Source organism: Oreochromis niloticus, linkage group LG4 (genome assembly GCF_001858045.2).
Source record: "Oreochromis niloticus isolate F11D_XX linkage group LG4, O_niloticus_UMD_NMBU, whole genome shotgun sequence".
Lineage (NCBI taxonomy): Eukaryota > Metazoa > Chordata > Actinopteri > Cichliformes > Cichlidae > Oreochromis > Oreochromis niloticus.
This window is the reverse complement of record NC_031969.2, coordinates 4,267,031-4,281,328: the sequence shown is the minus strand read 5'-3', so window position 1 is coordinate 4,281,328 and position 14,298 is coordinate 4,267,031. Positions and strand designations below refer to the sequence as shown.

The 14,298-nt window shown below is 41.8% G+C and overlaps 1 protein-coding gene across 1 annotated transcript; it reads right to left on the bottom strand.

The window, feature by feature from the left end:
* Positions 1-253: 253 nt before the first annotated feature.
* On the bottom strand, positions 254-14,115 carry LOC112846713 (deleted in malignant brain tumors 1 protein-like). The gene is made up of 8 exons (XM_025906621.1): positions 11,720-14,115; positions 11,307-11,342; positions 10,901-11,212; positions 10,188-10,496; positions 8,730-9,038; positions 1,301-1,588; positions 705-998; positions 254-564 (listed from the first exon to the last, which is right to left on the bottom strand). The coding sequence occupies exons 1-8, from the start codon at positions 11,859-11,861 to the stop codon at positions 254-256; spliced, it is 2,001 nt and encodes a 666-aa protein (XP_025762406.1). The 5' UTR covers positions 11,862-14,115.
* Positions 14,116-14,298: the final 183 nt, after the last annotated feature.

Here is a 14,298-nt window from a genome sequence, read left to right as displayed (position 1 = left end):
CTGAGGTCTGCTGCAGAGTGAATGTTCCACCTAAATGCTGAGTTGAGATTGAACAAGTGATGCTAACGTCTTGACCCCAGGTCAACTCTCCAGCAGGAGTGTTAGAGATGCTGGGCTTTGGGAGGATTACTGAAAAACAAAACATAAAAACATAAAATCATATATTTGCTATTCTGAGGTTTAGCTCTATATTTCAAATTGTTGACAGTGTTGATTAATCTATTTGAGATCAGGAAGAAAAGAAAAAGGCAAACTACTGTTCCTCCTTACCATTAACAGAGAGTCTGATTGAGTCACTTTGTGGGGAGCTGAATTCCCGCCCTGAAATCCTTGTCTGATACTGACACTGGTACAATCCTTCGTTATTGAAATTCACTTGAGGGATATTGAAGGTAACAGAGTTTGTGTCTGATGTTTGGCTTTTCCTGAATGAGCTTGAGGTCTGCTGCAGAGTGAATGTTCCACCTAAATGCTGAGTTGAGATTGAACAAGTGATGCTAACGTCTTGACCCCAGGTCAACTCTCCAACAGGACTCTTAGAGATGCTGGGCTTTGGGAGGATTACTGAAACACAAAACATAAAAACATAAAATCATATATTTGCCATTCTGAGGTTTTGCGTTGTATTTCAAATTGTTGTTGTTTTAGTTAATCTATTAGAGATCAGGAAGAAAAGAAAAAGACAAACTACAGTTCCTTCTTACCAGTAACACAGAGTCTGATTGAGTCACTTTGTGGGGAGTGGAACTCTCGGCCTGAAACTCTTGTCTGATACTGACATTGGTACAATCCCTCGTTATTGAAATTCACTTGAGTGATGTTGAAGGTAGAAGAGTTTGTGCTTGATGTTTGGTTTTTCCTGAATGAGTCTGAGATCTGCTGCAGAGTGAATGTTCCACCTAAATGCTGAGTTGAGATCAAACAATGGATTCCAACATTCTGACCCCAGGTAACCTCACCATCAGTGCTCTTGGTGATGCTGGGCTTTGGTAGAATTACTGAAGTATAAAATTTTAGAAAAGTAAAAAATGTCTTTAAATTAAGAGACAATAGTATAGCATATTATACTTCAAATTCTTTTGTCTTTAATTTGATCAACTCTTCTAATCAATCAAATATAATAATAATAATAATAATAATAATAATAATAATAATAATAATAATAATACACTTTATTTATAGGCGCCTTTCAGACCCCCAAGGTCACCTTACAATAACACGAGAACAATAGCAGCAATAAAATATAATAAACATGGCAAAATAGAATTTAGGCATAAGGTTAAAAAAATACATTCTTTACCTGTTACAGACAGCCTCACATAATCACTTAAAGGTGTGCTGAGGTACTGATGTGAAAGCCTCTGAAACTGACACTGGTATAATCCCTCACTGTCAAAGTTTACTTGAGGGATATTGAGGGTAGCAGAGTTGCTGCTTGATGTTAAACTCCGGCTGAACGAACCTGAGGTTTTCGTGAAGACAAATGTTCCACTTAAGTGATCAGCTGAGATTGAACAAGTGATGGCAACATTCTGACCCCAGGTAACTGCACCAGCAGGATTAATGGAGATGCTGGGTTTTTGACCATCTGTTATAAAACAAAACTCCATTAAAGCTTTAAGTGTGTTACCTTTATTTTAAGCTTTTAAGTGAGCCTTTATGAGTAAGACAACATAACAATAAATTAAAAAATAGTATACAGTAATTGCTTAGGACAATATAATTTGCTCACAGAAAGTTCTCTATATATAGTTTTTTCACTTCTAATAGGATAGTAAGAATAACAAGATCGTAATAAGATAGAAAGAATAACAACAGGTAGCAACAAATGATAAAGAAGAAACATCTCAGCACAATGTCTCTCTCTCTTTTCATATATGTACACTACCGGTCAAAAGTTTTAGAACACCCCGGTTTTTCTAGTTATTTATTGCAATTCAAGTCATTCAAGTCCAATGAATAGCTTGAAATGGTACAAAGGTAAGTGGTGAACTGCCAAAGGTTACAAAAAGTAAGGTTACACAAGACTGAAAAATAATGTACATTTCAGAATTATACAAAAGGCCTTTTTCAGGGAACACAAAGTGGGTTAACAATGTAACCCTTTCATGCATGAATTATCACAACCTCAATCAGGATTTTCTTTCTTAAGTACTTGTATTCATCTTTAGGCATGAAAAGATAAATGGGTGGATGACTGGATGTGTAAAGCACTTTGGGGTCCTTAGGGACTAGTAAAAGCGCTATACAAATACAGGCCATTTGATAAAGCCTTGAAAGCTGGTTCTACTAGTCCTTACAGTTGTTCCAATTTTTCTGGATTACTTACAACCACCTCTGTTTGCATAAAAGCAGTGTTGGAAGACACTGTGATACCATACCCTCGTAAGGGGTATGGCTCTCAGAAGCTGGGGCAAACTCTGACAGGAAGAGGTCTGGCAAATCCAAAGCCACAAAGCCACAGAGGATAAATTTCGGAGAGTTTGTGTTATAGGTGGATCACAGGGCAACAGCTTCAAGCACAGCTTAATATTGTTCATAGTAAGCAAGTCTCAGTTTCAACCACGAAGAGAAGACTTCGAGCTGCAAGTTTGACAGGACGAGATGCAGCAAGCAAGCCATTGCTAAAACGTCAGAATAAGACAAAGAGGCTTGCCTGGGCCATGAAACTCCGCCATTGGACTACTGAAGACTGGAAGAAGGTATTGTGGACTAATAAATTAAAATTTGAAATGTTCGGTTCACACGCAGGATCTTTATACGCCATCGAGTAGGCGAAAGGATGGTTCCACAGTGTGTGGCATCACCTGTCAAACATGGAGGAGGAAGTATGATGGTCTGGGGCTAAGGAGTTTGCAAAGAAAGGCGTCTGGACTTCTTTAAGTTGCTTGAAGACGTTTCACCTCTCATCCGAGAAGCTTCTTCAGTTCTAAGGTCAAATGGCCGAGAGTCCCAGATTTAAACCCAGTGGGAGTATCCCCCCAAGGAGGGACAAAGGACCCCCTGGTGATTGGCATTGATGCCAATGTTCACATATTGGACAGGGAGGACAGATGGTTTGAAAGAGGAGTGAAAGAGGCCATCTATGTCCACTGTGAGCGACCATCTTTGAACAGAGGCGGTGGTTTACGACACCAACTGTCTGCCATCTATAATCCAGTTTTGAGTTCCCTCCCCAGACGCCTTAACGCCCACTCACATCCTGGGCCATCTGACCTCAGGAATTCACATGACAAGGTGGGGCCAGGTTTCACAATGGGCTCACCCGAAACCCTGGCTGATTAGGTCCCACACCCGCTTTCACACCTTGGCGCATGTGATTAGAGGATCACCAGGGGGTCCTTTGTCCCTCCTTGGGGGGATACTCCCACTGGGTTTAAATCTGGGACTCTCGGCCATTTGACCTTAGAACTGAAGAAGCTTCTCGGATGAGAGGTGAAACGTCTTCAAGCAACTTAAAGAAGTCCAGACGCCTTTCTTTGCAAACTCCTTTGACTACGATGACCTGGATGACTGAGAACCTTCACAGACATGGTCTGGGGCTGTTTTACTGGATCCAGGGTCGGTGACTTGTACCAAACCAAAACGGCTACCACAGCACTCTGCAGTGCCATGCAATACGCTCTGGTATGTGCCTAGTTGGTCGGGGTTCATCCTACAGCCAGATAATGACCGATAGCATAAGTCCAAGCTATGCCAGAACTACCTCAGGAAAAAAGAATTAGATGGTAAGCTTGAAAACATGGAGTGGCAGCACAGTCTCCAGACTTAAACCCCATCAAGCTGGTTTGGGCTGAACTGGACAGAAGAGTGAAAGCAAAGCAACCTACAATACACATTTATGGGAAGAACTTTCTGGAGAATACTGGATTTCTATTGTAGAAGAGAAAGCATGGTTTGTGTGTATGAAAGAACAAAACTGTTGAAACTGTTAACCCAGTGTGAAATAAATGAAATGAAAATGAAAATGCCATGAATGTGAACTGTTATATACTGCCAAAGGTGTCTACTTTGATGAGTCAAAAGTGTAGAATACATTTTGGTCTATAAATTGATTCCATGATTTCTTTTTTTAACTCAGTAGTGTATATACATTCACTTATATTCCTATATATATATACATCCACAATGACGGCGAAACAACTAGTAGCTCAGTGTTCCAACATTCGAAAGAAGGGACTGCGCTCACAGCAAGAGATTGACGAGGTACAACATAAATGACCTGAAAGATAGGATCATGGCTAAGCTTGAAACCTGGACCCCCCGTAGCCGGTTACCAATACTACGTGAAGTACCCTCAGAAGGTCTGCTAGATGATGTTTATGCAGCCAAAAGGGGCAGTACCCTCCATGGAGAAGGAGGCTAGAGGCTAAGATCAAGATAGCACGGAGGGAGGTTAGCCAACTATTGGAGCTGGAGAAAGGTGCGATTTAGAAGGTGCCTAAGAAGTACAGCAAGCTGTCCATACCTGAGGACTTGGAAACTGCCGAGCAACGACTCACAGCCTTGGCCAGCCGCTTGAAGAGGTACACCAGAGAGATAGAAGGCAGGACAATAAACCAGCTGTTCTCCACAGAACCAGCCAAGGTGCACTCTCAGTGACAGGGGAACAATGTGAGAACAGCACCACCAAGGCTGGAGATGGAAAAATACTGGAAGAGCATATGGGAGAAGGATGTAACCCATAACGGCAATGTTCAGTGGCTAGTGGATCTGAGGGCAGACCACAGCAAACTCCCTGAACAGGGTCCAGTAACCATCACAGTGGCAGACATCCAAGAAAGGGTCTCCAATATGAAGAGTTGGACAGCACTAGGCCCCGACATGGTTCACGCCTACTGGCTGAAGAAGCTGACTGCACTCCACGAGCGACTGGCAGCACAAATGAACCAGCTGCTAGTTGACAAGAGACACCCAGAATGGCTAACTGAAGGCCGGACGGTCCTGGTCCTCAAGGACCCCCAGAAGGGACCGGGTCCCTCCAACTACCAACCTATAACCTGCCTCAGCACCACATGGAAGCTCCTGTCAGGCATCATAGCGGCTAAGATGAACAGGCACATGGGTCAATACATGAGTGGAGCACAGAAAGGAATGGGCAAGAATACCAGAGGCGGAAAACACCAGGTACTGGTAGACCGAACAATCAGCCGAGATTGCAAGACCAGAGTAACCAACCTGTACACTGCCTGGATTGATTACAAGAAGGCGTACGACTCAGTGCCTCACACATGGATCCTGGAATGCCTAGAATTGTACAAGATCAACAGGACCCTAAGAGTCTTCTTCAGGAACTCAATGGGGATGTGGCATCCAACACTAGAGGCCAACTTCAAGCCCATAGCAGAAGTCACCGTCAAGTGCGGGATCTACCAAGGAAATGCTCTGTCCCCACTGCTGTTCTTCATAGGCCTGAATCCCCTCTGTGAGATCATTGACAAGACTGGCCACGGATACCGACTATGAAATGGAGCAGTTGTCAGCCACCTCCTGTACATGGATGACATCTAGCTGTATGCCAGGAGAGAACGAGACATCGATTCACTGATCCACACCACCAGGATATACAGCAATGACAGCAGAATGTTGTTCGGACTGGAGAAGTGTAGTCGAATGATAACAAAGAGAGGGAAGGTAGTCAGAACTGAGGGGATTGAACTACCAGGAGGCAACATTGCAGACATAGAGGACAGCTACAAGTACCTCGGCATCCCACACTCAAATGGGAACCATGAAGAGGCCGCTAGGAAAGTTGCAACCACCAAGTACCTGCAGAGGTCAGGCAAGTCCTGAGGAGTCAGCTGAATGGTAAGAACAAGATCCGGGGTATCAACACCTACGCCCTGCCGGTGATCAGGTACCCTGCTGGGATAATAAGCTGGCCAAAGGAGGAGATAGAAGCCACTGACATCAAGACAAGGAAGCTCCTCACCATGCATGGAGGGTTTCACCCCAAGTCCAGCACCCTGAGGCTGTACGCTAAGTGGAAGGAAGGAGGCCGGGGACTGGTGAGTGTCGGCACCATAGTCCAGGATGAGACGACGAACATATAGACCCTAGCCTCTATGGGTCTTTTGCTCAGAGCTTCTTCCTGTGCTGCCATTATTAGTGCCTCTGTGCTGTCTTTCAGTCCATCTTACTCCAGCCACAGGTAGGGCTTCTGGATGTCAGCTATCTGTCGTTGGCATATACCGTGCAGAGTCCTGTCCTTCCATGATGGTTCCTCCTCTTCCTCCTATTTCCTGGGCTTCTGCTGCCTGAGGTATTCACTGAGCACGCGGTCGGTTGGGGCCATCTTCCTGATGTATTTGTGAATGTTCATTGTCTCATCCTGGACTCTGGTACTGACACTCACCAGTCCCCGGCCTCCTTTCTGCTTAGCATACAGCCTCAGGTTGGTGGACTTGGGGTGAAACCCTCCATGCATGGTCAGGAGCTTCCTGGTCTTGATGTCAGTGGCTTCTATCCCCCCCTGTGGCCAGCTTATTATCCCAGCAGGGTACCTGATCATGGGCAGGGCATAGGTGTCAATAGCCCAGATCTTCTTCTTACCATTCAGCTGACTGCTCAGGTTTAGGACCTGCTGCAAGGTCAGGCAAAAGTTTGGACACACATTCTCATTTATTGGTTTTTCCTTGTTTTCATGACTATTTACATTGTAGATTTTAACTGAAGGCATCAAAACTGTGAATGAACACATATGGAATTATGTAGTAAACAAAAAAGTGTGAAATAACTCAAAACATTATGGCAAGAACCAATAAGTAAAGAGAAACGACAGTTCATCATTACTTTAAGAACTGAAGTTCAATCAGTCCAGAAAATTGCTAAAACTTTGAATGTGTCCCAAAGTGCAGTCAGGAAAACCATCAAGCGCAATGATAAAACTGGCTCACTTAAGGATGACTCCACTAAAGGAAGACCAAGAGTTACCTCTACTGCTGAGGATAAATTCATCCGAGTCACCAGCCTCAAAATCGCAAGTTAACAGCAACTCAGATTAGAGTCCATGTAAATGCCACAGAGAGTTTCAGTAGCAGACAGATCTCTACATCAACTGTTCAGAGGAGACTGTGTGAATCAGCCCTTAATGGTCAAATAGCTGCTAAGAAACCACGACTAAGGAAAACCAACAAGCAGAAGAGATTTGTTTAGGCCAAGAAATACAAGGAATGGACATTAGACCAGTGGAAATCTGTGCTTTGGTCCGATAAGTCCAAATTTGAGATCTTTGGTTCCACCCACTGTGTGGTGTGAGGTAAACGGATGGTTTCTACATACATGGTTTCCACCGTGAAGCATGGAGCGGAGGTGTGATGGTTTTGGGGGTGCTTTGCTAGCGATACTGTTGGGTGATTTATTCAAAATTGAAGGCATACTGAACCAGCATGGCTACCACAGCATCTTGCAGTGGCATGCCATCCCATCCAGTTTGGATTTAGTTAGACAATCATTTATTTTTCAGCAGGACAATGACCCCAAACACACCTCCAGGGTGTGTAAGGACTATTTGACCAAGAAGGAGAGTGATGGAGTGCTGCGCCAGATGGCCTGGCCTCCACAGTCACCTGACCTAAGAGTGTGCAAAGTAGTAATCAAAGCAAAAAGGGGCTATTTTGAAGAATCTAAAATATAAAAGGTGATTTCAGTTATTTTACACATTTTTATTTACTGCATGATTCCATGTTCATTCAGTTTTGATTCGTTCAATGCAAATAGTCAAATAAATATAAAAAAAATAAATGAGAACGTGTGTCCAAACCTTTGACTGGTAATATATATTTGACCCAACTGCCATAGGCATACTCTGGACTGAAAGCTGAACATTTCGTCAACCTGGCCTAATGGTGAAGGGTAATAATGACAGGCCTCCTGGAAGCCATATGAGACCAGGGATTGGCTGCGTGCAGTCTGTTCAAGATTGTTGAGAGCCTTCAGCCATACCATCCACCAAACACTGACTGCAAATCTGTAAAAGCCCACTTTACACCCTGTCTCTGTCATTCCCCATTATTAGGAACTTGAACCTTAAATTTAGAGACGGTACTAGGGCTCACTCCAAATAATGTTGCAACTTAGTTACTTAACTCCATTTTTTACGGTGGCCCTGAGAGGCCAAATGGACTGCAACTTAAGAAAACACAAAAACACAATGGAAATAGGAAAAACGAAAACAGAAATAGGAAAAAAGAGATTTCCAAAAGGGCAAGGGAAGTGTTTCTAGGGAGACAATAACCTGATGGGCCAGTTGCAGGAACCAAAATATGCTAAGAATTGCGCTGGGAGACACTTAAAAGAAGTGGAGGATTTAGCGGTTTTGCGAGGAAAGAAAAGATGAAAGGTAAGTGTGTTAGCCTAACTATTAGCCTAGAAATCCGTCATCAGTATTGTATGAATCATGAGATTAAAACACACCTACCTACCATGTTTTGGTTCCTGCAACTGGTCCGTCGGGTTATTGCCCCCCCAGAAACACTTCCCATGTGCTTTTGGAAATCTGTTTTTTCCTATTCCTGTTTTTGTTTTTTCTATTTCCGTTTCCGTTTTTCTTATTTCCGTTGTGTTTTGTGTGCTTTTGCAGCGTTTTTCTTATTGCTGGTGTTTTCTTCAGTTGCAGTCGAGTTTGGACTCTCAGGACCATATCTATCTATCTATCTATCTATCTATCTATATATAACATAAAATTTGGGAGGTATTATGTAAATGTGATAGTCTTTTCTTTTCCTTACCTGAACAGACAACACCAGCATCCTCACCATGCCCACAGTTATGTGTCCCAAATCCATTGTGTCCACACTCAGTCAGATAGCGCTCTTTTCCTGAGCAGCCCACATCATCAAGCCAGATTTGTCCAGTTCCTTGACCGAAACGGGCTGACTGAGTGGCAGTTACTGCTGTGCCACAGCCCAGCTGTCTGCAGACCACCTTAGCATCATTAATGTCCCAGTCATCATCACAGACTGTTCCCCAGGAGCCACTGTGATAGATTTCAATTCTCCCAATGCACCGAGTGGACCCAGCTAATCTGATCTGGCCAGCTGTGAGACAATTGAAATATGAATAGCATTAGTTCAGTAGCACATATATGGATGGCAAAAGGACTGGACTGTTCCGAAGCAGATCTGGTCTTCTGCACATTATGTATCTCAATGAAATTATATGATTGATGTGTTTTGTTTGTTCCTACCATTTTAAAAGGCCCTTGTACACATTACTAAAATACAATTTAGAAGTGTTTCCATTTAAAGAGAGTTAGTTTAGAGTTAAAAAAAAAAAAAAAAGTTAATAGTTAATTTAAGCTAGCAAACACATAAAATTAAAAATGGAGTCTTATCCAAGTGATAAAAATGTTCCCACACTGAAAATGCCACATTGAGATGAACAGAATATAGTTTTTGGGACATGATCATTATTGTTACTTTGTGGTTCCAAATAGGCATTGTGTCACACAAAGATAGCTATTCAAAGCTCATTTTCAATAGGCAAGCCAATGGCATAACAACATCTTGAAATGACACACTGATCAACAGGACGCTGGCTCTTCTGTGAAAAGTAAAACAAACTCTTGTTTGGGACTCCAACAAAGACGACAGCCTACTTGAGTAGTGGGAGCAGAAGATTTTTTGCATGATGTGGCCTCTAGTTGTTAGCCTGAGCTAAAGGGGATGTAGCATTGCAGAAGGAAAACATCAGTGTGACTCGGCCCGGTTTCAGTAAATCATATAATCTTGATGACACCATTAATAGATCAGACTTTATGTCCTACACAGGATTAAGAGATCAGCTTGGTTTGCAGTGAACTCATACATGGAGTATGCACCTTAACTTTTAAAATTCTGCAAAATCACTAAACTATAGTTAATTGCAATATAATAAGCCTCTTAGGTATTTTGTTCTGCACACACCTGGCTTTAGCCAGTTTATTGTTTTGTACTACTGACTTCTGTTTTGTATGTCCTGAAGTAAAATTGATTTAATTACCAAAATAATTATAAATTTTTTTTTTTTAAACACTGGCAGACTTACTATGCATCTTCATAAAATTAGACTTGGATGTACTAAAGCAGCACAGTAAGAACAAATTGTATTATCACTGACAAAGTAACTCTTAAATATTACTAATTGTACTTATTTGTGTGTTAAACTTCAAGCAACTAGTGAAGTTAGATAATAAATGCCTTTCTCACCTGAACAAATGACACCAGCGTCCTCACCATGTCTACAGTTGTGTGCCCCAAATCCATTGTGTCCACACTCCGTTAGAGAACTTTCACTTCCTGAACAGGCCACATCATCAAGCCAGATTTGTTCATGTCCTTCACCAAAATGAGCCACTGCAGGGGCCTCCAGTGCTATCCCACAGTTCAGCTGCTTACACACCACCTGAACATCATTCATGTCCCATCCATCATCACAGACTGTTCCCCATGCACTGTTGTAATAAATTTCAGCTCTTCCAGAGCACCGATTTGGTCCAACTAATCTCACTTGAACATCTACCATGCATAAAATAATTTAATATTGAATACAAATCTAAAAATGTACTAATAAATATCAAACATTTGAATGAACTAAGCTGCAGCCAGTCAAGTCATATACATTTAAGGTACAATTTAGAACCTAGCCCCACATTTTGAAAAAAACAAAAGCAAAAATTACTTTTAGGGTATAGTATAGAGTTAGGGTTAGGTTTAGGGTTTAGGGACCATGATGAGAATGATATACTTCTGTGCTATTGTTCTGAGCTCTTTTCTAGCACTGACACTTGATAAATATTTGCACAACTTTTTTCTCCTTTATAAACTTCAGGGGCCCTTTATTACCACCAAACTTGGAAGTTATTGCTTTGACCTGTTTTCTTGGACACTATATAAATAGCATACTCATTTCTTTTCCTTACCTGAACAGACAACACCAGCATCCCCACTGTGCCCACAGTTATGTGTCCCAAATCCATTGTGCTGACACTCAGTCAGATAATGCTCACTTCCTGAGCAGCCCACATTATCAAGCCAGATATGTCCACTGCCTTGACCAAAGTGAGCAGATGAAGTGGCCTCCACTGCTGCCCCACAGCCCAGCTGTCTGCAGACCACCTGAGCATCATGAATGTTCCAGTCATCATCACAGACTGTTCCCCAGGAGCCACTGTAATAGATTTCAACTCTTCCAGAGCATGACTTAGACGATCCAGTTAATCTGATCTGACCATCTGGCAGAGATATATCACACAGTATCCAAAATGTGAATATTTCACAAGGATTAAGAACAGAAATAGTGCTTTTTAGGTAGGAGAATAAACCAACCTGCAGCAGGTGAAGATGACATCAAGAAAAAAGAGACTAGAGGTCAGAACAAAGAAAAACAGGTGTCATTCCATACATGTCAAATGTATTGAAACTGAAAAGAATTACATACTGTATTCTGCACTTATACAATACTGTAGTATTTATATTAATTGCAAAATTATTTTATGCTTTGAACTGAAAGAAGAAAAAATAGAGATACAATAGATGTCTTGATTTATTTCTTTTATTACATAAATGGGTGTGCTCTCAGCTGAACTGTTTGAACTTCAGCACCAATACTGGAAACATAAGCAGAACTCTAACAGACTGATAACAGACTTACTTTTAAATTATGATATGTGGATATGAGAATGAACACAGACCTGCAGCATTTTGACCCTTTTACACACAAACACAAATGTCTAACTCACCTAAAAGCAGCTTCTCTACATAACCGCACATCCTGGTGAAAATGCCCAGAAGAGTCAGACACAGACGCTGTAAGACAGCAACAGGTTTGCTGCTTTTCTGTTTTCTGACAAAATCTTTCACATACACCCATTTTTGATACATTTACAGTAAGTTCTGCCGGAAGTGAGTTAACATCACACAAGTTAACATTTACTTCTGACAGTTTTTTTGAAGCTATATACACAGTGATGCACATATAAGAAAAAAGGAAGTGACTATCTGAATGTGTTTGTATATCATAACAATAACAGCATATTAATGGGTTTGTATCTCATACTGAGATGCAGAGTTTTACTAACTCATTCTCTAAGGATGTTATCTGTGCTGTATCATCACCTGATGCAGTATCATCATGTAAATCAAGCTAATAGAAAAAAGACACTTTAGACCTGAAACCTGGGAGATTTTTTCTTAGTGTGAAAGTAATGTGGGAGTAGTTTCTGTATTCAGTTGTGTGCTGCAAACAGGAACTGACAATAGCTATGGTTCCAATTTGCCACAATGTGAAAAAGCTTGAAACTGGGCTTAAAACAGAATATTAGTATCTATTAGTAACAGCCTTAGATGAGTTTTCATGATGAGTTTTCATGAGGTCTTGCTGTCCTGATGGATTATTTTTTCTATCCTTTGATTTACATTCACCTATGTCTGTTTGCTGATGTTGACATATCTACATTAAAAATGTAGGTATTTTTCCATGCATCCATTCATTTTCTACCACCTTTCTAGGCAAAGGTGGAGGGGCAGCAGTCGAAGCAGAAATACATTAACTCTGCCAACCTCCACCTTTCCTTGTTATGGAGGAAGCTGGGTGTACTGTGCAGAATAGTTGGGGCCCAAACATAGAGTGCTCTATAAGCTTTGGCAGCTGTTTTATATTTATGAAGATTTTTGTACGTGCATTAGCAGCTGCATGCACACAGTACACCCGAGCACCTTATAGTTCCACATAACATTCACTACAAATTGGACAATAATAACTACAACCCTACAGAGATCTGGCACCTGCACAAGAGAGGTCTCATCATCCCCTTACTGAGAGAAAGAGGAGGTCCCAAGTAAAACTAGCAGCTAAGCAGGCCATTGCAAGTTTTATTTTCACCAAAACCTGGTCATCAACATGAATGAGCTACAAATGTGAATGACTCGGAACATGACGAAAAACAGTAGCATAAGAGTCCAAAACAAAAAACTAGCAGTTCAGGGGGCTGACTGTGTGGCCAGCAGTCTAGACGGAGGAGTTCAGACGAAGACTCCGACAGGACCGGAGGCCGACACCAGTGGAAATGGGGACCCTTGAACAGAACAGGACCAGGCGGTGCAGAAACCTGGTGATGGTGGAACAGGACTAAGAGGTGCAGAGATCTCTGGCGGAGAAGGAGCAGGACCAGGCTGCGCAGGGCACACAACAGGCTCTGGTTGCCTGTGCAGAGCTCACACAGAATACATATATAAACAGAGGGATCACAACTATAAACCAAAACTAGGAACAAAATCCCGAATTTCAGAATTTCAAATAAACTAGAATCAAAGTCCAAACTAGGGCTGTAAACGTTAATGCGATTAACGCAATTGAAATTTTTAACACATTTAACCCATCTGGAGCGCAGAATGAACAAACTGCCCGATATGCTTTGACAGAGACATTTCAGGGATTTTGAGTCATGCGCTCCAGATGGGTTAATTGCATTTAAAATTTTAATCATGTAAATCGTGACGACGGATTAATCCGCGTCAATGAGTTAACATTGACAACCCTAGTCCAAAAAACAAATGCTGGGTTAAACACCCAGGACCGTGACACTTTGCCAGAATAATAACATTGTGGACGTGGCTGTTGAGCTAGCTCCTCAGAGAGGATAGGTCTGTTCACAAGAAAAGAGGAGGGGGACTCTGTATTTAAACAACAGCTATTGCACACTAGATATTTGAACAATAGCAAGTGTACAAATGTGACAGTGGCGCTGGCCATGATCCTCATAGCTTCCCCTATATCAAGTACCTAATGTGACATTGCAGACATTACAGAGACTTTACAGAGTTTACATTATTCATTATAACAGCTGTTTATGTACCAGTGCAAGCTGGCCAAGCGAAATCACTCCATTATACCTTTGCAGTAACAGAAGGCTTTAATCATGCTAACCTGAAGTCTGTTGTACCAAAATACCACTAGCGTTCTTTAACAAGAGAAAAGGACCTTTTATATCAAATCTACTGCAAAAGATCACACTTCTAAAAAGCAAACTGTTAAAGTGAATTGTTAAATGTTGTCATTTTTATGCTTACCATCTCTACATTGTTTTAACTCTGTGATGAAAGGAATTCCTTTGTCTCTGACCACTGGCTGGAGAGGCTTTTATTGCAGATACATCCTATCTGGAAGATTTTCTTCTTGTGATGTTGCTTCCTGCTTTTATGACCCTTTTGGTCAGCAGGAGGTCACACACACACACACACACATTCTCACATAACACACACACACAAACACATATACATACAGTGCCTTGTCTTTGTAACCAAGGGGGGTTTACGAGGG